The 21,216-nt window shown below is 38.5% G+C and overlaps 4 protein-coding genes across 5 annotated transcripts; 2 read left to right on the top strand and 2 right to left on the bottom strand.

The window, feature by feature from the left end:
• Positions 1 to 1,311: 1,311 nt before the first annotated feature.
• Positions 1,312 to 2,446, top strand: LOC137585329 (Golgi-associated plant pathogenesis-related protein 1-like). Its single transcript, XM_068301065.1, has 6 exons — positions 1,312 to 1,494; positions 1,558 to 1,689; positions 1,743 to 1,957; positions 2,023 to 2,118; positions 2,184 to 2,195; positions 2,276 to 2,446. Exons 1-6 carry the CDS (start codon positions 1,453 to 1,455, stop codon positions 2,346 to 2,348), a joined length of 570 nt encoding a protein of 189 aa, XP_068157166.1. The 5' UTR covers positions 1,312 to 1,452; the 3' UTR covers positions 2,349 to 2,446.
• Positions 2,447 to 2,898: 452 nt separating this feature from the next.
• On the top strand, positions 2,899 to 4,119 carry LOC137585362 (Golgi-associated plant pathogenesis-related protein 1-like). Of its 2 annotated transcripts, none has more exons than XM_068301112.1 (6): positions 2,899 to 3,087; positions 3,151 to 3,265; positions 3,335 to 3,549; positions 3,610 to 3,702; positions 3,778 to 3,789; positions 3,961 to 4,119. In XM_068301112.1, exons 3-6 carry the CDS (start codon positions 3,539 to 3,541, stop codon positions 4,031 to 4,033), a joined length of 189 nt encoding a protein of 62 aa, XP_068157213.1. In that variant the 5' UTR covers positions 2,899 to 3,087; positions 3,151 to 3,265; positions 3,335 to 3,538; the 3' UTR covers positions 4,034 to 4,119. The 2 variants fall into 2 exon arrangements, with proteins under 2 accessions (XP_068157213.1, XP_068157212.1); XM_068301111.1 differs by having other exon boundaries at positions 2,908 to 3,087; positions 3,151 to 3,279.
• A 1,237-nt stretch (positions 4,120 to 5,356) lies between these two features.
• Positions 5,357 to 10,627, bottom strand: lmd (lame duck). Its single transcript, XM_068299093.1, is given in 8 exon segments — positions 5,357 to 6,082; positions 6,085 to 6,140; positions 6,316 to 6,523; positions 6,578 to 6,704; positions 7,824 to 7,985; positions 9,086 to 9,667; positions 9,701 to 9,859; positions 9,896 to 10,627. Coding segments are annotated over 8 exon segments (2,511 nt in total). The 3' UTR covers positions 5,357 to 5,597.
• A 7,800-nt stretch (positions 10,628 to 18,427) lies between these two features.
• Positions 18,428 to 20,464, bottom strand: LOC137585211 (17-beta-hydroxysteroid dehydrogenase 13). The gene is made up of 5 exons (XM_068300895.1): positions 20,271 to 20,464; positions 19,310 to 19,459; positions 19,078 to 19,254; positions 18,921 to 18,993; positions 18,428 to 18,854 (listed from the first exon to the last, which is right to left on the bottom strand). The coding sequence occupies exons 1-5, from the start codon at positions 20,436 to 20,438 to the stop codon at positions 18,460 to 18,462; spliced, it is 963 nt and encodes a 320-aa protein (XP_068156996.1). The 5' UTR covers positions 20,439 to 20,464; the 3' UTR covers positions 18,428 to 18,459.
• Positions 20,465 to 21,216: the final 752 nt, after the last annotated feature.

Below are 21,216 nucleotides of genomic sequence, written 5' to 3'. Positions count from 1 at the left end.
TTAACTGCTCATTTTACGGGCCATGACTCTGGCCATTTTATTTGTACTACATCCGTTTCAGTTGCAACTTGCAACACACCCTCCCCTCCTCGCCCCTTCGTTTTCCATCCATCCACTGGCCACGCCTCTGCTGTGCTGGGCATCCAGGCCTGCTCATTGATATATATGTATATGTTGGCAGTTGTTTACACATTAACAGTACCCGCTGTGTCCACCATTTTTAGCAGCAGCAACGGCAACAGCCAGTTAACGGAAGAGCCCATTTGAGCCTTATTAAGCCACTAAAAATGCAATGGTATTGCTAACAACAACATCAAGAGCAATTTCGTTGCTCTTGTGCCAACTTAAGGTTTTATATTTCGTGAAACGCATTTAACCCCAGATCGGGGACAGCTCATTAATAACAGCATTCACAGTTCAAAAGGCCATAATGGACTTTCGTTTAAAGGCGGAACAAAAAATTAAATAAACTCAATCTGAAATCCGAAATGTGATATGTTGCGAGAGGACATATAAATTATATGCATATGTGTATGTATGTAATCAAATTAGGGATATCTGACTCCCTTTTGCCGTGGCCAACTTCCAATGACCCCAACTCCAATCCCAGCCTGAGTCAATGCCGTCCGCACACAAATAAACCGTAATGAATCTATAAATTGAACTCCATTGATTAAAACCTTAAGCCGTTTTTTTGCATTTCGTATGATGCGCAAATTAATAGGGAAATCCGAAATGAAAAAAAAAAAAAAAAAAAAAGTTTATGTAATGTAAAGCAAGTCGTTAAAAAGAAAAAGAACAAGTGAATGTGTTAAATGTGCATAATAAATTAAATGCAAATAAATATTGGTCGCATGCAATAAATATTGTAAATTATTTTTTGAATGCCCAGCAATTAAGTGAAATCAAGCGGCCAACATTAACGGAAATGAAGCCATGTTGCTCATGTCGTTGCTGACATTATAATGCCCAAACAGATAATGACACCAACATGCATTGGGCCTTGCATTTACCAGACTTACCCAGAAAAGTTATCCATTTTTCAAATTCAAAAGGCAATCATAATGTACCCTCTCTCTGCTCCGAAGTTCATGTACGCTTAAACTGAATGCCAATTAAATTCTTTTAAAAAGTCTCGATTTTCGAAATTTCGCCAGTCTTCTATATTATGAGATATTTTTCACAAAGCCTACTCCAACCAGATTTCTCTATATTACAAATTTCTGATATATTTCTATATTCCCACATTCTTGTCGATTTGACAATCAAGCAATCTATGCCAATAATGTAACCGACCAAAGCAAGCTTCGGCATTGACTAGACCCTTGGGTTATTTATTTTTCACATTCTCTATCCAGCAGCTGAAGCTAGAAAAAAACCAAAATTATTGTGTAGATAAAAGAAATATTTTAATTTTTTAGGTTTCCTTTAACATAACATAAATTTGAAATTATGTATTTGCCGGTATTAATAAGTGTGTTTGCGTTTTCGATGGTATACATTCGACCTTAATCCCAGTTAACCGTTAAAGTATTAGCTACATTCCTCCTTTCGCAGATTCCTGGAGCATTTGCCAACTTTCAAGAAGACATGCTAAACGAACACAATCGCTTACGAAAGCTGCACGGCTCACCAGAAATGATATTACACCCAGGCGATTCTATAGAGGGATTTCAGTTCATTATTAATGTATGATTAAAGCAGTACTAAAAGTAATGAAATAACATAACCATTATTTTCAGCATCTCGCAACTGAAGGCGAATTTGAACCCTATGAAAGGGATGGCGGACCCTCAACATGCAAAACGCTTGAAGATCCACTGAACTGTGCCCAGCAGTGGTACGATGAAATCAAAGATTACGATTTCGACAAACCAGGATTTTCGGACCAAACTAAATTCTTTACAGCGCTCGTTTGGAAGAATTCAACCGAGTTACTAGTGGCAACTGCCAAAAGGTATGTTTGCAATCTGTCAAATATCCCACTTGACTTCCATTAATAAATGTATTTCTTTATCCCAGTCCAACGAGTAATTACAATTTTGTTATAGCGGGATACCTACCAAAGGGTAATATAGATGGGCAATTCGAGGAGAATGTTCCAAGACTTATAAATGGGTAAGCTTCTATTGAAATAATCCTGAAAGGAGAGTTTGTCAAAAATTCCATTCCTTGTATTTTAGATCGCTTTCAAGGTAAGAATTTCAAACTGGCACATGCCGAACAGCAGTTTTGACAAATGGAACTATTATTGCGAATTCTATTATTGTTTCAGCGGAAAACTGTTTCAAATCAACATTGGAATCGTCCTATTGTGCTCATGGTTCATAAGCAAAATTTTGGCCTAATTCCATGGAGTAAAATGCTAGAATACTTAGGCAGACGCATTGAAATTATTTTCGGATTTTCAGATATATTAAATATTTAATAAATTTTCTGGTTTCAATTGTTTGTTTTTATCTATATTGAACACTAATCTCTTTAATCTCAATGTTTCCATTTCGATCATTTTTTATTGCAACGAAGATTTGAAGGAAATGTTAGATTGACTGTTCTGCTTGCATCTATGTGCATATGTAAAATAAGAATCCAATTCTGCTGTATTTGAGACTTTTTCAGGGTTGGAAAAGTCTCCTTTGCGTAATAAACAATTTTATAATACCCTCTGCAAAGCTATAATGAAGCAAGTAAGACTTCTCGCCGACATGCACCAAGTAAAACAAATATTTTACAGTTATAATAACAAATGAATTTAAGTGTGTATTAAAAGTTCTGTATAGATGCTGCTCAGTATATATATATGTATATATACCAATTCACCTTCTGGATAATAAGCAAATTTGTTATAAGTATAAGTTTAATGACAATCAATCTATGCCAATAACCGAACAAAGCAAGCTTCGGCATTGACTAGACCCTTGGGTTATTTATTTTTCACATTCTCTATCCAGCAGCTGAAGCTAGAAAAAAACCAAAATTATTGTGTAGATAAAAGAAATATTTTAATTTTTTAGATTTTCTTTAACATAACATAAATTTGAAATTATGTATTTGCCGGTATTAATAAGTGTGTTTGCGTTTTCGATGGTATACATTCGACCTTAATCCCAGTTAACCGTTTAAGTATTAGCTACATTCCTCCTTTCCCAGATTCCTGGAGCATTTGCCGACTTTGAAGAAGATATGCTAAACGAACACAATCGATTGCGAAGGCTGCACGGCTCACCTGATTTACAGTTAATCCCGTTCATTCCGCAGGAGATACGTAATTATGCTAGAGTAATGTTTAAAGTTTACAAATAAGCAAGATAATAATATAACCATAATTTTTCAGAACGTTACAGTGGAAGATAGGGAGCTGCCCTATATTCAGAGTTATCCTCTCAGTACCTGCAAGACACTTGGGGACCCACTGAACTGTGTGCAGCATTGGTATGATGAAATCAAATATTACGATTTCAACAAACCAGGATTTTCGGACAAAACTAAATACTTTACAGCGCTCGTTTGGAAGTCTTCAACCAGTTTGGCAGTGTTGATGGACACAAAGTTAGTTGAAAATTTTTCAAAATCCTAAATCCTACATCATATATTCCTTTCTAATCCAAGTCCGGATTCTAACAACAAATATGTGTTTGCGACTTACTATCCATTGGGTAATATAGATGGGCAGTTCGAAGAAAATGTTCCAAAACCTAATGGGTGAGCTGCCATCGAAAGAATCACGAATGGAAAGAGTTTCTCAATGATTCTTTATTTCTTGTTCATGTGTTTCAGATCGTTTCCAAGGTAAGCATTTAAAAAATGACAATGGATTAATTATCCAAAAGCCGAGACCAGCAATTTAAGCATAACTCCTATTGCGAAATGAAAGTGTCCCTATCTAATGATACTTGTGCACTTTGTGCAAGGTGTGACCAAGTCAGTACAATGATTTGCATAATTCTTTTATTGTTTTAGCGGAAATCTGTTTCAAATCAACATTGTAATCGTCCTATTGTACTCATGGTTCATAAGCAAAACATTGGCCTAATTCCATGGAGTAAAGTGCCGGAATACTTAGAAATTATTTTCGGATTTTCAGATATATTAAATATTTAATAAATTTTCAAGTTTCAATTGTTTGTTTTTATCTATATTGAACACTAATCTCTTTAATCTCAATGTTTCTATATCGATCATTCTTTGTCGCAACGGAGATTTAGATTACAAATTTTAGATTGACTGTTCTGCTTGCATCTGTGTACATATGTATAATAAGGATCCAATCATGCCAGACTTGAGATTGTAATCGATGGATTGGTCTTCACCTGAGTTTTACTAGCCAAGCCTCATACAGCAAAGTGTGGAAATGTAACGAAATAAATTACAATCAAGTTAAAGGCAACTTGCGTGAGAACAACTACCCAAACACAAGGAATGTGTTGCAACATATATTTTTCAAATTTCTATACCTTACTACTTACAAAAAAGTTTTCAATATATACGAATGATCTGGCAGAACTTCACGTTTGAGATCCTTTGACTTGTGTCCAGGACTGGTATGCTCAAATCGAAGACTACGATTTGAACAACCCTGAATATTTGGAAAGCTTCAACCAGCATAAGTGTGTCGTTCCGGTCGTCCTATTCTCAGTTTTTCTACAAAATTTTGACAGTAGATCCTCAGAGTTAAAAGAAAAATTAACATGTTTCGGCAATCGGTTTAAAAGTGATCAAAAATGTTTGTTACTCACTTTTGTAAGAAGACGGTTATGATTTAGTATAAGAAACCAACTCGAGATGCTGATTTAGCTACATACAAAACTACAATATTTAAAAGTATAAAATGTGTGATTGGGAAGGCATTCTCACTCATCTGGCAAAAAGTAAGTAAACAGTATATTTTTTTTTTTTTTTTTTTTTAATTAGATTCGTTTTCACTTGTTTAACATTCTATATATCAATTATTTATTAATTGCACTAAGCCTAATAGGTATAGAATGAACAGAAACAGAATTTTAAACTCATTAAAACGTGTTTTATTTATTTAGATTTGTTGCTGCTTAAACTTAACTAATTGAAGCTTAATAATTTGCAAAGTGCTCGAATTACATATGCTTTTTTGGTGTGTTTTGTTTTTCGTTCTTGTTTGTCTATTCAATATGATATTTTACACAGATTAATCAATTAATTAATGGATAATTAAGTCCTATTTAATATGCCACCAATAATTGTTGTCACATAAAATGAATTAAACATAAAAACTTAAATGGAAAGTAAAATTTGAAATGTTTATATTTAAATCATTGGGAAGACGCTGCTAATCACTGGAACACTTTATTTATTTATATATATATATATATATATTTTTTTTTTTTGTTTAGGAACGTTTTTTTTTTACTCTCTTTGGGATTTTAGGCTTGGTTTTTTTTATGGATGCCTAAGAGCTATTTGGAGTTAGTATATACATTAATCGTTTGCACTACTACTCAATGATATTGAGATCTTTGGATAGATAATTGCTGACTTGTTAGCTTCTGCTTTTGCCTTTGTTCAAGTACAACCGAACTAACTGAATAATTCGTATGTGTGTGGTATGTACATGGCTAGGATTCTCAAATGAATTGCTGAAAATCTAGCATATCAAAGTTATTATCAAACTGAGGCTGTAATTGCAAATTGGATACAGGACTTTTGGCTTTTGGAGTTGGAGTGGGGTCATAGCCATCTGTGAGATATTTCCTCACGTACTCGAATGATACAAATTCGTTCAAATGGCCTTTCTGGCCGTTGGCCATGTCTATGTTATTGCCATCGTTCGTAATGGAGGTGGGATCAGGGCAAGTACTATATGCAACTAATGCCTTACTGCCCTCAGTAACATTATTTGCCGCTGCTGCTGTTGTTGTTGTTGTTGTTGTTGTTGCTGCCGCTACTGTTGTTGTCAGCAATTGTTCGAGTTCACTTAATTGATTAATATTTTCATTGCTGTCGTAGCCATTGTAATTGTTGTTGCTATTGCTACTGCAAACGCTCAGCGCATCCGTTTCCGGAACGGGCGCCATGTTGTAGACGGCATATGTTGCTGCCTTTGCTGTTGCTGGTGTTGTTGTTGTTGGTATTGCTGCTGCTGCTGCTGCTGCCGATGTTGCTGTTGCTGTTGTGGGCATGTTATGGCTGCTGTTAATAGTTGATGCTGTCGCCGCTGCCTCGTATTGATTGTGCTCAATAATGACAATGCAATTTGACAACTCATTAAAGTTCATTGAATTGTTATTAGCTGCAACATTGCCGCAGTTGTTGTGGTTAGCCATTGATGTTGTCTCATAATGGAGCATTGCTTCACTGCAGCTATTGCTACGCTGTTGTCGCTGCTGCTCAATACCTGCCCCACCTAAATTTGCATTTGCATTCGCATTGCTAGTGTCATGGCCATTGCCTGGAGCCATGGCCTGAGCCAAGGCAGACTCCGAATGACGTCGTATTTTGGCTGCCTTCCTGCCGCTACTGGTTACTCCTCCACCACTACCAGCAGCACCAGCTGCTTTTGTTCCTGCCGCTGCTGCTGCTGTTCCTGCCACTGTTCCTGTTACACTGGCAGATTTGCGGCGTACCAGCTGTCCGTTGGCATTGCGCAACGCGTGATTCTTGACATGTTTGCGTAGGCTCGAGGGATCCGTATAGCGTTTGGTACAGCCGGGTAGCTGGCAGGCATACGGTTTCTATTGAGAATGAAAAAGAGAGAATAGACGAAAGCGAAACATTAATATTTGCCCGATTCAATTGAAACCGCAGCAGGTTTTGGAGCTCAGTACAACTGTTTCTGTTGCCTAAAAGTATGCAATTGATTTGTGTATGCCTTCAAGCACCCATCACCAGATGCCCATTGCATACGGCTGGTCGGTCTGTCGGTTTGTCGGTCCCTAGCATATTTGCCAAGTCAAATCGTTTTGAAATGTCATGTGTGCTTTTGTTTGTTCTGGCCATGTACCGCCTGCGGCCAACCAACCACATCACACTATAGCTACACTGCACAAAAAATTGATAATGGCAATTGCAGCATTCGTTTTATTCGTTCGAGACCACATACTTTCCCAATATTTTGTACGCTGGGCCCAAAAAGAAAGTGATTCAAATATAATGTATGTCTATTGATAATTAAGTGAACTATTTTTCTGTAGTGCATGTCGCGTATTGTGTCCTCGTGTGATCCTGATCCACACCATTGCATCGAATAACGAAAGTAACTCAGTTAGTTTATTCGATTTCTCTCTGGCCTTCTATGCTGGTTTCAACCTTTTTTCCGGTTGTCGTGCGCGCTGACGCGGCTGCTGTTGCTCTAGCTGTAGTTCCAGCTATTGCTGATGGGCCTTCACTACAAACACACATATACACACACACAGATTGAAATACATGTGCGCACACACACAGACACATACAGGCACGTAGAAAACTATAAATCACTCAGGCAGCGAAATGCGAAATGTGCACATGTCATGCAGGAGGCAACAGCAGCAGCGACACCAGAAGGGTATGGGGCACAATTTTAGAAAAGTGACTCAGTCTTAGTTGTCCAAGCTGCAATGTTAAGAGCCTTGACACTCAGTCATTAAACCTTAAAGCTGCTATAGAGCCAACTGCGTCTTTTTTTGGACCCACGCAAGCCGCGAGCTCTTCAATTTCCTTTGACACGCACTGCAAATTGCTTGCACCACACACACAACCAACGCACACACCCATAAGCATGTATCAATCCCCTTCCACAGGAATATTCATATACACAGAGAGTGGGAGAGAGAGAGAGAGATAGAGAGAGAAATATAAAGGTTGCGGGTACTCACCGTATCGTAGTGTGTCCTTTGATGTTTCGCACGATCTGAACTATTGCTGAAAGCTTTGACACAGCCTCCATATTGACAGCCATAGGGCCGTTCGCCAGTATGCGAACGCTGATGAATTTTCAAATTTTCCAAACGCGAAAATGCTTTATGGCAGCCGGGAAACTGTAATAAAAAAGGATCCAGAGATAGAGAGAGAGAGAGAGAGAACAAGAAGGAGATATGAGAACAGATGAGATGAGTAAGGTGTCATCGAAAATTGCAATTACTGCGAACACTGTGTATATGAATGTGGTAAAAGAGCGCAAGAGAGAGAAGGAGAGAGAGATACCGTGTGAGCAAACGAGAGACATTGAGCTCTCGGGGGTAAGGTTGATGCATAATATTGTGACCTCGCTGCCTGCCCGCAGGCATCAGAGAAAGCTGCCACACCTGTACGACACTGACAGGCCAAATTATCCTTTTGCAACACACTCGAAAATATGTTGCCATCAACCCACAAATACTGAGCCTGTCGATGACGAAGCGAATGCGAATAAAGTGTTGTTGGCTCAGGACCTAAGAAGCTTTTTATTTTTCCCTTTTTTTTTCTCTTCCTTAATGTCAACTACTCATCCATCAATTACTCCAAAAATCAAAATGAAAGAGCATGCCGAACAACATGTGAGTGAGTACTGCTAGAACCTGTCCTACTAATAACATTACCAACAACTCTTTTTCAAGTGGACGCACCATGCCCCCATGAAGTCCTTTGAAGTCCTGTGCCTTTGTCAATTTTTGCTGATTGCTTTGCTTGCCGCATCATTCATCATCGAAACGATGCCGCATCAAATGTCAACACGTGCATAAAACAAAAACAACAAAAACGCAAACTAAACTGCCCCCAAAAACAAAAAAAAAAAAAAAAAAAAAAGAAAACAACACCGAAATATGGGGAACCGAATCGTTGTTGAGTCTTGTTTAGAAAACTCACTCTTTCAACATAAACAAGTGTTGTATAAATAGGCAGCAGCTGGCCTGGCATGATTTCATTGTTTGAATTTGAAAAATGATATTCGGCATGGGGACAATACCGTAAATGTTTACTAACTGCATCATCTTTAAATATTTAGCAAAACGGTTTAAGTTGAAGTTAAAAAGTTGCTGCCTTTTCCAAGAATTAGTTTCGACTTTACTAGGATTGGCTTTTAACTATTATTTTTTCTCTTTTAACTCTTTTAGTTGTATGTACTTGTACAGGCTGGATCGATTGTCGTGACACTTACCGGACATTTGTTGGGCTTTTCACCGCTGTGCACCCGCATGTGTATGAGTAGCTTATAGCGAGCATTAAATGGCTTATAGCGCCGTGGGCAATCCAACCAAAAACAGGAGAAATCTTCACCCTTGCGGACGTCCACGTGACACTTTTCAATATGCTCGACGAATGCCTGTTGGTTGGGAAATTCCTCATTGCAGTCCGTCCATTGACAGATAAGTGACGTCGATTCACTTGCCTCTATCTCTGTATCGCAACAGTCATCCTTTTCCGCCGGCAGCACAAAGACCTCATCATTTTCGTTATCAATATCGAATTCATTGTCATTATCAATGTCATCGAGATCTTCCTCATCTGCACTATAGCCACGCTTTTCGATCTTCGTGTCCTTTGTGTCATTAATTTCCACTGTTGGCCAACTATTGGTCATCTCGACTTTTGATTCAAAGTGCTCATGTTCGCTGCTACTTATCATTAGCGCCTCATTAAGCTCATCCAGCTCGTCGATGGTCCAAATGATTTTGTGTTCCCGATTCGGTTTCTCGACGGCCTGCAACATGTTATTATGATAATTTTCTGGCGCATAGTCCTGAAAATTACCAGAAGCAGCAGCAGCATCCACAGCACTGCACTGATAGACATTGGAGTAATCCTCGTAATTGCCGCACACGGGTTGGCATTTCGGTGTGCCAAATGTGGAGTTCATCGAAGGCAGCTTTGTGGGTGATGGCTCCATTTTAATGTGATGATGATTATGATGCTGATGCACCAGCTGCTGCTGCTGTTGCTGCTGCTGTTGCTGTTGCTGCTGGTGTACATAGCCATTGCATAATTTTGGTGACAAGGATGACGATGATGGAGCTTCAGTTGATGGCACGGTCATTTCACTAAGGTTAAAATTCAACCAGGCATCTAGGTGCGGGGATGAACACGGTGATTGGTTTTTCGATTGGCAATTAATTTCATCATAATTAAAATAATCAATATCCAGATTGATAGAGTCGACCTGTGCCATAGGCTGGTTCGACTGGCCACTACAAGGGGTATATGGTGTGTATGGAGTCAGAGGCTGAGGCTGAGGCAAAGGTTGAGTGTGATGGGGTGTTTGCATCAATCCCGATATGGGTAATTCAGCATCTGTCGTTAGCCGGGCAATGTCCTCGGGCTCAAAGCGGAATATATCCTCACGATTCAATTGCGTATATTGACCCTGTTGATAGAGCATGCTGCCCGTATGATCCACTGTGGCGCAAACAATGTCATCTGGTTCCTGTTCGGCATACGCATAGTTGGGCTGGCTATCGCTGAACACTGAATTCGGTGTCTCGGCCGCAAAGCAAAGGTGTGAAAAGTCCGGAAATTGAAGGTTACCATTGGCGAATTGATTGTCCTCTGCAATACACTCATCCACACTGGCTGGCACACGAAATCTATCCTGATCCGCGGAGACATTGATGTTGGCACTTAGTGGGGGCGACATGAATGCTCCATAGCAAACCTTGCCGACACTGTGGCTAGATAAACTCAATGGCAGTTGTTGTGTTTTCATTGTGGAAGACATAATTGATTTATTTATTGCCTTTTAATTTTTTTTTCAGGTTTTTCTTGGGTTCTTTTTATGTTGGAGACACTTTCAATTTCGCATTTCCGGCAGTTTTTCTAACACACGAAATTGTCAGCGAATCTTGTCCAACTTGGGCCAATTGCCAAAAAAACAAAACAAGTAATGGCCCGACGAACACGACAAACGCGGGAAATCCCAAATGACCGATCGCAGACACGTCGAGCAGTCGCTTCTTTTTCTAGTTTTTTTTTTTTTTTTTCTTTTCTATTCTATTTCCATAATCTCTCTGATACTCAGTGTCTCTTTAAAATTTTCAGTGATGATGTTCACGCCACCGCGTTCTTTCTGACAATAACCCGCAGCTCTGCCTCTGCACGATATTTAAACATCAGGAACGGTGCGTACACCAAGCATAGGGAATGGGGGCGAAGAACAAGTGATAGTTGGTCCTGCTGACTCGACTCGTAGCGATCTGTAATATTATTGCTGCTGTCGCAGTTGTTGCCGTTGCCGTTACTGCTGCGACACTCTGCTTGTTGCTCTGATCTGTCGCAGTACTCATTGTAATTCTCCTTCTTGGCACGCACATGTGCTGTCGCTGTTCCCCCTCCCTCATTCACGCCACCCCATTACTCCTTCCTACACACACACGCACACAACTAAACGCACTCTTTTCCATCAAGAAAACTCACTTTTTCCGTCCGTCTATCCGTCTGTCTATGTTATAGTTTGCTGCTGCTGTTAATACTGTTATTTTAGGTTTATGTTTGTGTATAGAAATTACCCGTGAATTGTATATTACCGAGCACCCAGTAGAAACTTAGATCATACAAAAGAATTGATCACCATGTCTCATGAAGTCATAAATTCAATTGGGATTTCGTTATCATTTCATTTGCTAATTATACACTTGAAGAAATTAATCAATATATGTTGACATATATTGAAATGGGATGAAGAATAGATGAGTACTAGCTGCAAGTCCTTTGTCTTGGCCGAAACATAAAATGGTTCCCAATATTCGCATTCCATCGTGTTTGTTTTCAATGTTTTACTGATCCATGCATTCATTTTAGTCTTCTTCATTCAGAATGTCAGCATGACTTCAGTAGTAGTTACATATGTACATATATATTTTCCACTGTGCACGTGACCGTGGCCTCTGCCTAGTGTGTGTTTGTGTGTATATGTATATTTCCAACCACTATATGCCTTATAGTGATCATTATAGTGGGCTCTGCAGCATCTTCGGTCGATCTTGGCACACATGGTGCAAGCGTGTTCATTGCTGCAATGATGCGCTCCTATGTCCATGCTGTGGCTGTTTGTTGTTGTTATTGTAGCTAGGTTGTCGAATGTTTTAGCACTATTTTTTATTGCCACATTATTTTTCTTGAGTTTCTTTTTTCCTCACACACACACACACACACTTACTCTCTATGTATGTGTGTGTGTGTGTTGATGTGCTGGAAAGTACAGTAAATGAGTATGAGTTAACTTATGGTCTAAATTTATTAAGGGCAGCTCATTTGGAAGCCAGAAGAGACAAATATTGCAACGGAAATTGCACAAAGTGCTGAGACACCGCCTCTTTCAGTTGGTTCTGCCTGATAATGATGATGCTGATGCTGATGTTGATGTTATTCCTAGACTATTTTTAGGTATGTATATGCCTCTTCTCAGTTTGTAATCCTGTGCGGCCCAACAATATGTTTTTAATTTAAGTACCTACTAGTACACTGCAAATAAATGCATTTACCCATTATTGGTCTATTTCCGCCATATGAGTCAGGTGGTAATGGTGACTTCCACTTTCGTTTCCAGCAACTCTTTCAAAAAAAGATTGCCTAGTGAGTTAGCAGTTCATCATTATGTATATGATGCTCTTTGGCACACTATTTTTCCCATATAATTGTAATTTATTTTCTTGCCATCTTTTTCTTTACGTTTTTGGCAAGCTTCACACTTTGGCGCACGTTCACCATGATCTGGTCTGGCCGGGTACGGGTACGGGTTCGGGCCCGGTCGCAGCATCAAGTCAAGTCAATTCAGAAACGTTTAACACACAATTTTTTGTGTGTTTTCAATACCCTATACACTTTTCCGTGATGATGAGGGGTATATTCATATATTGATCAGTTGAACTCGAAATGAGATTCGGTAAAATGATGTCTCCTGAGAGCTCCTTGATTACAAATGGTCGTCATGCAAGTATGTTAGTCCTTCGACAACAATGGGAATCTCATAGGTCGTATTCAAATGCATATTTGCATTACTTTTTATTTATTTTTTGCCACTTGTGCGTTTGTCATTTCACGAAAAGGAAAATTGGGCGCGTGTCCAAAACTGTGTGGCCTCTGGCAACAATTGCGACAAGTTACATCATTGTTAAAATTAGTCGATTTAGGGGCACAGTTTGCCGTCACTGGCCAAACTTGAGAGAAATGATTTCTCCCGATTATATATGTACATGGCTGTGAGTGGGTGACGCGCGTCGATGGTTTTCTTCTGGGAAAAACTCAACCCATTTCCGCTGTCAAAGCGAAAAACACTTTATTAATTTTCACAAGATTTAAGGTAATTTGTCTAGCTGCGTGGGCAGCAGCTCTGCTTTGCCATCTGTCTGAGGTAAGTTTCAATTTAATCTCGTTATGAGTCACTTTGCAATTGTTATGCATTTTGTAATTAATATTGAAAGTAATATGCACTCAGTTGGCTTTTGCACAGTTTTCACAATTTTCACAATTTCACAATTTATTTAAAAAGCCCATCAAATTAATTAGTGCGATAAACTTGCAACTTGAACTGAATGGTCCTCCTCGACTGTGTGCATTGAGTGTTTTACACCAATTTCCATACAAATTTAATATTTTTTATGCAGTAAGCGAACAAAAACAATATAACCATTGTGGATATTTATTTTTCTGTGTGCCGACTGTTTGGTCAACTCTGTTTGGTTAACGCTTTATGGCAATGTTGTTGCTGTTTTTACTTCTGGCTGGTCTGACCCGAAATGACTTTAATGAAAACCCGTAAATAAAATACACACAAAAACAACAACAAACAGAACAAAAAATACACCAACAAACATACATACATACATATGTACATACATAGTACTTAATAAAATTTATTTGTTGCAGAATAATGAGTCCAGTGACGATTTGTTAATGAAAGTTTTTACTTTCTCCATCTCTGTCTCTTTAAACATCGTTTTGACTTTCTGTATTGAAGAAGTTCATAAATTTGTCAATGATTTAACCACTTCAAAATTGGGTGTTTATTTACTTCGGTTGCCAACAAAATGGATCACACACAATGGATTAGGAAATTGTAATTTTTATGGTCTTCACGTTGTTTATTTTTAATCTTAGAATTACATTTAGTTGCTACATTTAGACACAAACATACATATGTTACCGACTTCTTGATCTTCTCGCAGGCAATTGTAATATTTTCTATTTCAATTTGTTTAGAAGCCATTTCAATTTGGTTCTTTAATGTGTGTGTGTGTGTAAGTAAATAAATAGAGAAAGAGTTGACTCTTTCAAAATGAAAACGTGAGAAAAGCAAGAATACAACCCGATGGATTCTTATTAATGTCTGATACAATTTTTCCTAACCATAACTTCTTCGTATTCAAATAATATTGCGAAGCTAGATTAGTTAGTTGGATTCATCTTTCATTTGATTTATAGTCGAATTTTAAGCATTAATTTTTGAAAGAATTATTCGGTAAAGTAATTCACTTGCAATTTAAAACAAACTCTTGTGGCAAACTCATTTACTTGGGGCTCCATTCCACACCATTTGAGCTGAAAAGCATTGGGCCAAACGGAGGGGGAAAAACAGAAAGGAAAAAACTTTGAAAAAAAAAAAAAAAAAACCAATTGAGTAGCCACAAAAGAAACAGCAGACAAACTGGGGAGCAACAGGCAGCGGTCGGTACTTTTCATTTGCGAGCTCATGCATACAGAGTCCTTCACCCCGCCCCCCTTCCCTTCCCTTCCATGTTTATTTGCGTTGGCAGCAATTCAAAAGATCTTTGCACTTTGCTAAAACAAGCAGAGTACAACGATTGAGGTTTGGTATGGGATGGGGGAATTGTCGAGGAGCAGCCATGAAAATTATGAAGGTGTTTGGGTTAATACAAAAGTTAAATTTTACAGAATGCAATTTGATTTGTTTACTTAGAGTTTTCGATGTTTGATTTGAAATTTGAGACACGCAGGCGCAGCGACAACATCATTTCGTTTCAATGACTCCCTCATAGGACCTCACTTTGCCCTTTTTTCTCTCTCTCTCTCTCTGTCACTATGCGTGGCCCTGTCAAAATGTCAAATGATTGCGTTGACATCCATGTCACAGTCATCGTTATCATTATGTTTCTGCTAGTTTCTGATTTGTTAGAAAATGTCCGTACATGTGTGAGTGTGTGTGTGTCTGTGTGAGTGTGTGTTTTAGCGTTATTTAATTTAAACAAATTTCAAATTTTCTCGTTGGAGTTGAAAAAGTGTCACTCAATTGGATGATTTTTATAATGAGCTGTTGCCATTGACCTCTCTCTGACATGGTATACCACACACTACTTGAATATATATGTATACACACTGGGACAGGAAACCGAGTCCAATCGGAATCTGATACGCACACATGTGGCGAGTTCAAAAGTTGACAGCAAATTGACTGTATTTATAAACATTTTAAAGGCGTCGCATAATAAAAAGAAAAACAACTGCGAACAAAAGGGAAAATGAGAAGGAAGACTGAAGTGCACGCCCCCAAAATGCATTTTAATATGCAATTTTTATGATTATTGCGCCCCTGGCGTAGGCAACCGAATGCATTCAATTTTACGAGCTCCATGTTGCCCCCTCCTGCCCCTCTGCCCATCTACCCATGTGCCACTCTGGTCCTCTGGCCCTCTGATGGGCGTGTTAACTTCGCATTTACAGTGGCAGTTTGTCTACTCATTAAATCCACATCCACAAAATCCAAGTGACACTGACCATGCCACAGAGATGGTTATTTACTGTTCCATTTAATTAGTTAAACATGTGATTTATGCTGCCAGACGGTTAGTAGCCGACTCCAACTAGATGGATCGCATTACCATTGCTAGGGAAATTTAATGCCCATGTCTATCCACTAGTATTACGTGTCCTGTCTATGTGTGTGTGTGTGTTTTGCATAGCAAATCAATGGACCATCAAAATTTGTTTGGTTTCAGCATCCTCGAAATGGCATTGACAGTTTTTAATTAGTTTTTCTTCAGTCCTGGCCACGAAATTTATCCTGCTCGAAATGGCAATGGAAATGCAAATGAAAATGAAAATGAAAATGAAAATGAAAATTTGTGATCAGCAATTTTCGCAACTAAAACACACACACATACACAACTCTTCATTAAATACAATCGCAATTAATGCCATTTCGATGAAAAAGTGAAAAAGACAGAAAGTCACTTCTTGAGTATCTACTGGTAATATCATGGAATCGATTAACACTTGTGGTTGATTGACATGACTCCCAACGAACAGGTAATCCCGCAAGCCCTTACCCCCTGCTGGCTCCGCTGTGGATGCCATTGCAATTGGGGTTGCAACCTTCCCACGCATTTCACTGGCAGCTCATAATCACGGCTCGGCAATCTCAAATCCCCGAAGATGATGATGCTGGCTGATGATAATCAGGCGCGGAAATGCCTTGTTTGAAAATTAAAATGGAAACAGAATTGAGCGCCAGTGCGAAAGACACAACAATAAACACCCAATCCTGGGCCCTTGGATCTCCAATCTTTGTCTAGTTTGGAGCTGCTGACACCAGAGCATTTGAGTTTTCAATCAGAATGCCATTGAGGCGTTCCATGTGACACGTCTGGGCCTATGTTTTGGTTGTGTATGCATCATTAACATAGGCAAACCAAGGAAATGGGAAAAATTATTTGCTCTGGGGTTAGGAAATTACAACAATATTATGTGGAAGATGAGACATTGAGAATGGGACTGAGACTGAGACTGGGAATTGTTGGCTTTTTGGCTAATGCTTTCCCACAATCAATTTGATTCGCTTGGCATAATATTTTCACATGTCTGGCAAAAGAAAGAAATCACTCCAGTCAAGTTTCTAGATGTTATTTTTGCATTTTGCAGCATTATTTTTTCATTTACGTAAAGCGTTTCTTTTGCAAGTATTTTTGTTTTTTTGCTTTTATTATTCTTAATTTCAATAAAAATTGTTGTGCCTGGGCCAACTTACTTGGATGTCCTTGCTGCCGAGGATGGGTATTTAGCACACACACACTTACCCACACAGATACCCACTCCCAGACAGCGCAAGGAAAAGGAAAATGGCAGATGCAGCAGGAAAGAAAAATTCACATGCACGCAGTCGGTCTGTCCCGGCAAAAGCATTTCAGGTTGCAGTGATAGCAAAAAATGTTTTAAATGCATAAAAAAACCAAATAGGAGCGACATGCAACGGAGAGCAGCAAGAGCGGAGAGAGAAAGGACACGGGGCAGAAGGAGCAACGCATGGAAACACAGAACGTGAAAATATGCAAGAAATTCTGTGTATGTATGTAAAGAGAAGAGAAGAAAAGAAAGCATCAGAAAAGAAATGGTAGTATCCACACCTCCTTCACCACATTCTTCTCCCGCTGCAGCAGCTCCTTCTCGACCATGACAGCGCTAGCAATATTTTTCTTAATGTGTTGCATTAATTTTGCAAACATAAAGATAAAAAACGACAGGCGAAACTGCCAGGCAGTTACATTCGCCATGATAGATACGATAGGGCAGAGCAAGGCAAGGGCAGAGATGAGAAGATTCGTAGCATGGAGAAGAAAGAAAAATCACTTTAACCGAAATAGTTTTCCCACTTTTTTTCCTCATCTACTTTTTTTTTTTTTTTTTTGATGCTGCATTGTTCTGCATTTGACCCTATTTACGCAACAATAACAACAAAGTGAAAGCGGTCGGTGGAGGGCAAAGCTTGGCTCTTCTAGCGCCTATATGTATGCAACACAAACGCAGACACCAGCTCCTACACAAACACCAACACACACACCTACATACTATGTACATGCATTTCGCCATGAAATTTTAAATCCTTTGTTAAGCTTTTTTAATTTTGCAAAATATATAAATCACGTTCCCTCAATGACCTCATAAAAGTTGCATAATGAGTGAAAAAGCCGGCAGAGGAAGGAGAAGGAGATGAACAGAGTCAGGGGGAAACAGCGAGAGAGAAAGAGTGGAAAACCAATGTGATGATGAGAGAAGGGAATAGAGTGGTAGGAGGGGGATAAACTCTCTTTTACGCCTGCTGACAAGTTGATTGCATGTCCTTGCTTCCTACTGGACTCTGGCTGACTTGGCCGCCCGCTGCCAAGCTGCCAAATGCAGACAACAAGTCGAGTCGAGAATACACACTTTTCTTTCCCCATAACAAAAGCATCGACTTCTCAATACCCTTCATCAAAGTACGACTCCTTGAAATTCATGGTTTTCAATTATGAATTAGAAAAATTTCATACATCTTTAGAATTCCTTAAAGAAGTTTTCATAAAATATTTTGAATTGGCAATCGAGAAGTTCTTAATATTTGTTAATCATATCCACCTCGAATAGATTGTCTAATCTAAATACATTTTGTATTTCTTTAGCGCTAACATTCCCTTTGAACAGAATAAAATAACACTGGGTATACAGATTAAAGAACAAACTTTCTGCTGATATTATTTTTTAAACAACTCAAAGCTAAAGTTTGCTGAAATTAATGAAATTTTTGTAGTATGAATTTACGAATTAATTTATTTACTTGGAATACAATTTGCAGAAATCTTGGAACCTACTACCAGAAAACAATAACAACAAATAATCCTGCCAGGCGATAGGTAACACAGTAATTGAACGATACAATAATGCTCCTATATCCGGTATCACAATCTCACGTTCACCCCTCAGCATGCCCTCGACGATGCGACGAGCTGCTGCTTGGGCACTGACCAACGGATATAGCCTATCCATGTTGAGTTGCTCTGTCACAGAAACGACTTCCTCGTTGGCTTGCAGAAATGTGGGCAAGACCGTTGACACACGAATGTTCGATTGCTTCTCAATGGCCAGCTCCAGACGTAAGGCCTTCATGTGGCCATAAACTCCGGCCTTAGTGGCAGTATATGTTGTGGAGTAAGGCAACGGAATCCATCCTAACATGAACGAATAGAAATTCTCCTAAACATAAGGTTAAAACTCATTGGCAATCATTATATTACCTGCTAGAGACGCAATGCTGACCACAAATCCTTTGCGTAGTTCTTTCATTTTGGGCAAAAAGACGCTTTTGGTCTAAAAACCAAAGATATCATTAGGTTCTTCTGGCAAAAAAAAAAAAAAAAAAAAAAAAAAAGAAGTTATATCCATATGACTTACCCAAAAATGTGATGACAAATTAACATTTATCATTTGCTGTACTTCATTTGGTGTTGGGTTCACAGGATTTCGATGTATTAGAATTCCAGCATTATTAATTAGTATGGTAACGGGTCCCAAGTCCTTGGTAACTTGTTCATTTAACTTGACAATTTCCTCGTGATTGACCACGTCTACCTATAATAAGCACAATGAATTGGTCATTTCATTCAAACCCTCAACTAGGGCTTACCTTATAGGCTTTGGCTGGGACAGTTTCCATGATTTGTTTAACCGTATTCTCTGCACCCGTCAAATTAATATCAACGGCGGCTATTTTACAACCTTTACGGGCCAATTCCAGTGCAATTGCCCGACCAAGGCCATGAGCTGCTCCAGTCACCTGTTGTATGATAATCAAACAACTGTAATATTTCCTTTACTTGCCTCGTTTATGGGCTTAGGTCATTAACATTCGGAATCACTTTCGAAAAAGTCTTTATCACATTATATTCATTAATTTTCTAGCGATCTTAAAACTGTTGGTCGACCTTTCACATTAAAATTTGCTTTTTACTTTAATTGCTTTTAAGATGAAAAGTAATGCTTTATGGTTTAATAATCTGGGACCTTCATAGAGCTTTAACTTGACTGATTTCATTCTTGAAGTACTTGAAAATTCATATATCCAAGTGTTTGATATGATTTTTTGCTTCACTTGAATCGGTTAGAAATTTGCCTTAACAAAAATTATAAAATTTATTTTCTAAGGAGTTCTAAAAAATTTAAAAAAACACATAATTTTTGTTAGTTTTTAACCTATTTCCAACTATTTCACATATATGTATTGAGTTAATATAGTATGTTAAGTTGAGAATTATATCACATTAAGTCCAAAAAAGGGAAAGAAAATAGTTCAAAGTGCAAAAAAAAAAACAAAAAAGAACTTTAAATTGTTACACATATTTTTGTTGGTCTCAAAATTGTCTAGTTTAGTGTAGTGTAGTGTAGTTTTAGTGGTATTCACTGACATTCGTCAGTTAAATATTTGAATTTCACCCTAAGAAATACTCAAAGCGAATAGGGCAAATAACGTTTGATGGTATTTCTTGCAGTGTACGACCTAAGCAACGTTTAACAAACTCTGAGGTCAAGTTTACGTTTCATGGTGATTTGAGCAGATGTAAATATTAAATGATTGCTCCGAAACTTACCACAGCCACTTCTCCGTTTATACTTTTTGGTGGTTCACAAAAGCAGCGCAACAATTTCGACAACGTTTTAGCCAAAAGAGCAAACACAATGAGCAGCGGTGTGAGACTGGCGAAGAGCGTTACACCTACCACGGCTTGTATTTTGATCAGAGTATTGTACAACGACATGGCTAAAACAACGTCCAGCTCGAGAGACTTGCGAAAACGGTATGAGCTCGCCAAGTGAAACCAAACAGGCGATAAGGTTGAGATCGTTGATTCACAAATTACAAGTTGTTGAACTTTTATTGATATGAGACTTTGGCCCTTCTGTTCAAATGCCGATCATGTCAAGTAGCCAGATCTTTACCCTCAAATGAAAATGAGAGGAAAAACAACAACAATAGCTACTGCATTATTGCTTCATATGGATTGTCAGCAAAAACAAAAAGAAAAAAATAGAAAGAAATCACCTCCTGCACAGATGAGACAAGACCGTAATGGTTCAATATGTGCCACAACCACAGAGCATCGGTATCAACCCGAACCCAGCGCCCATTAGTAATAAATAAAAGCAATTTTGTTGAGGAAAAAGACACACACACACACACACACACATACTCACACCATAAACACACAAACATCCAATAAAAAAAAAGAGAGATGCCAACAAAAAAAAAAAAAACTATGATTTTCTGACAATAAACTGCATATTCGGAAAGCAACAAAATGGAAAACATCTAAAGGATAATTTTTGTATTGAGTATGAAAGGGAAGGCAAAATATCATTGAGAAAGGTGGGAGCGAGTGGTTAGAAGGGGTGGCAGAGGGCGGGGGATAAGTTCTTGCCGGCTGTGGTTTTTTAGTTAAAAATAGAAAAGCCAACGACAAAATGAATTTTCGTAAAATATCCATGTATATTTCATATTCTGCGGTTTCTTTTTCTCTTTTACTTTTTACTCTGGAT

Source organism: Drosophila tropicalis, unplaced genomic scaffold (genome assembly GCF_018151085.1).
Source record: "Drosophila tropicalis isolate 14030-0801.00 unplaced genomic scaffold, ASM1815108v1 contig_878, whole genome shotgun sequence".
Lineage (NCBI taxonomy): Eukaryota > Metazoa > Arthropoda > Insecta > Diptera > Drosophilidae > Drosophila > Drosophila tropicalis.
Note: the sequence above shows the minus strand (reverse complement) of the source record. Positions and strands in the feature narration are given on the sequence as shown.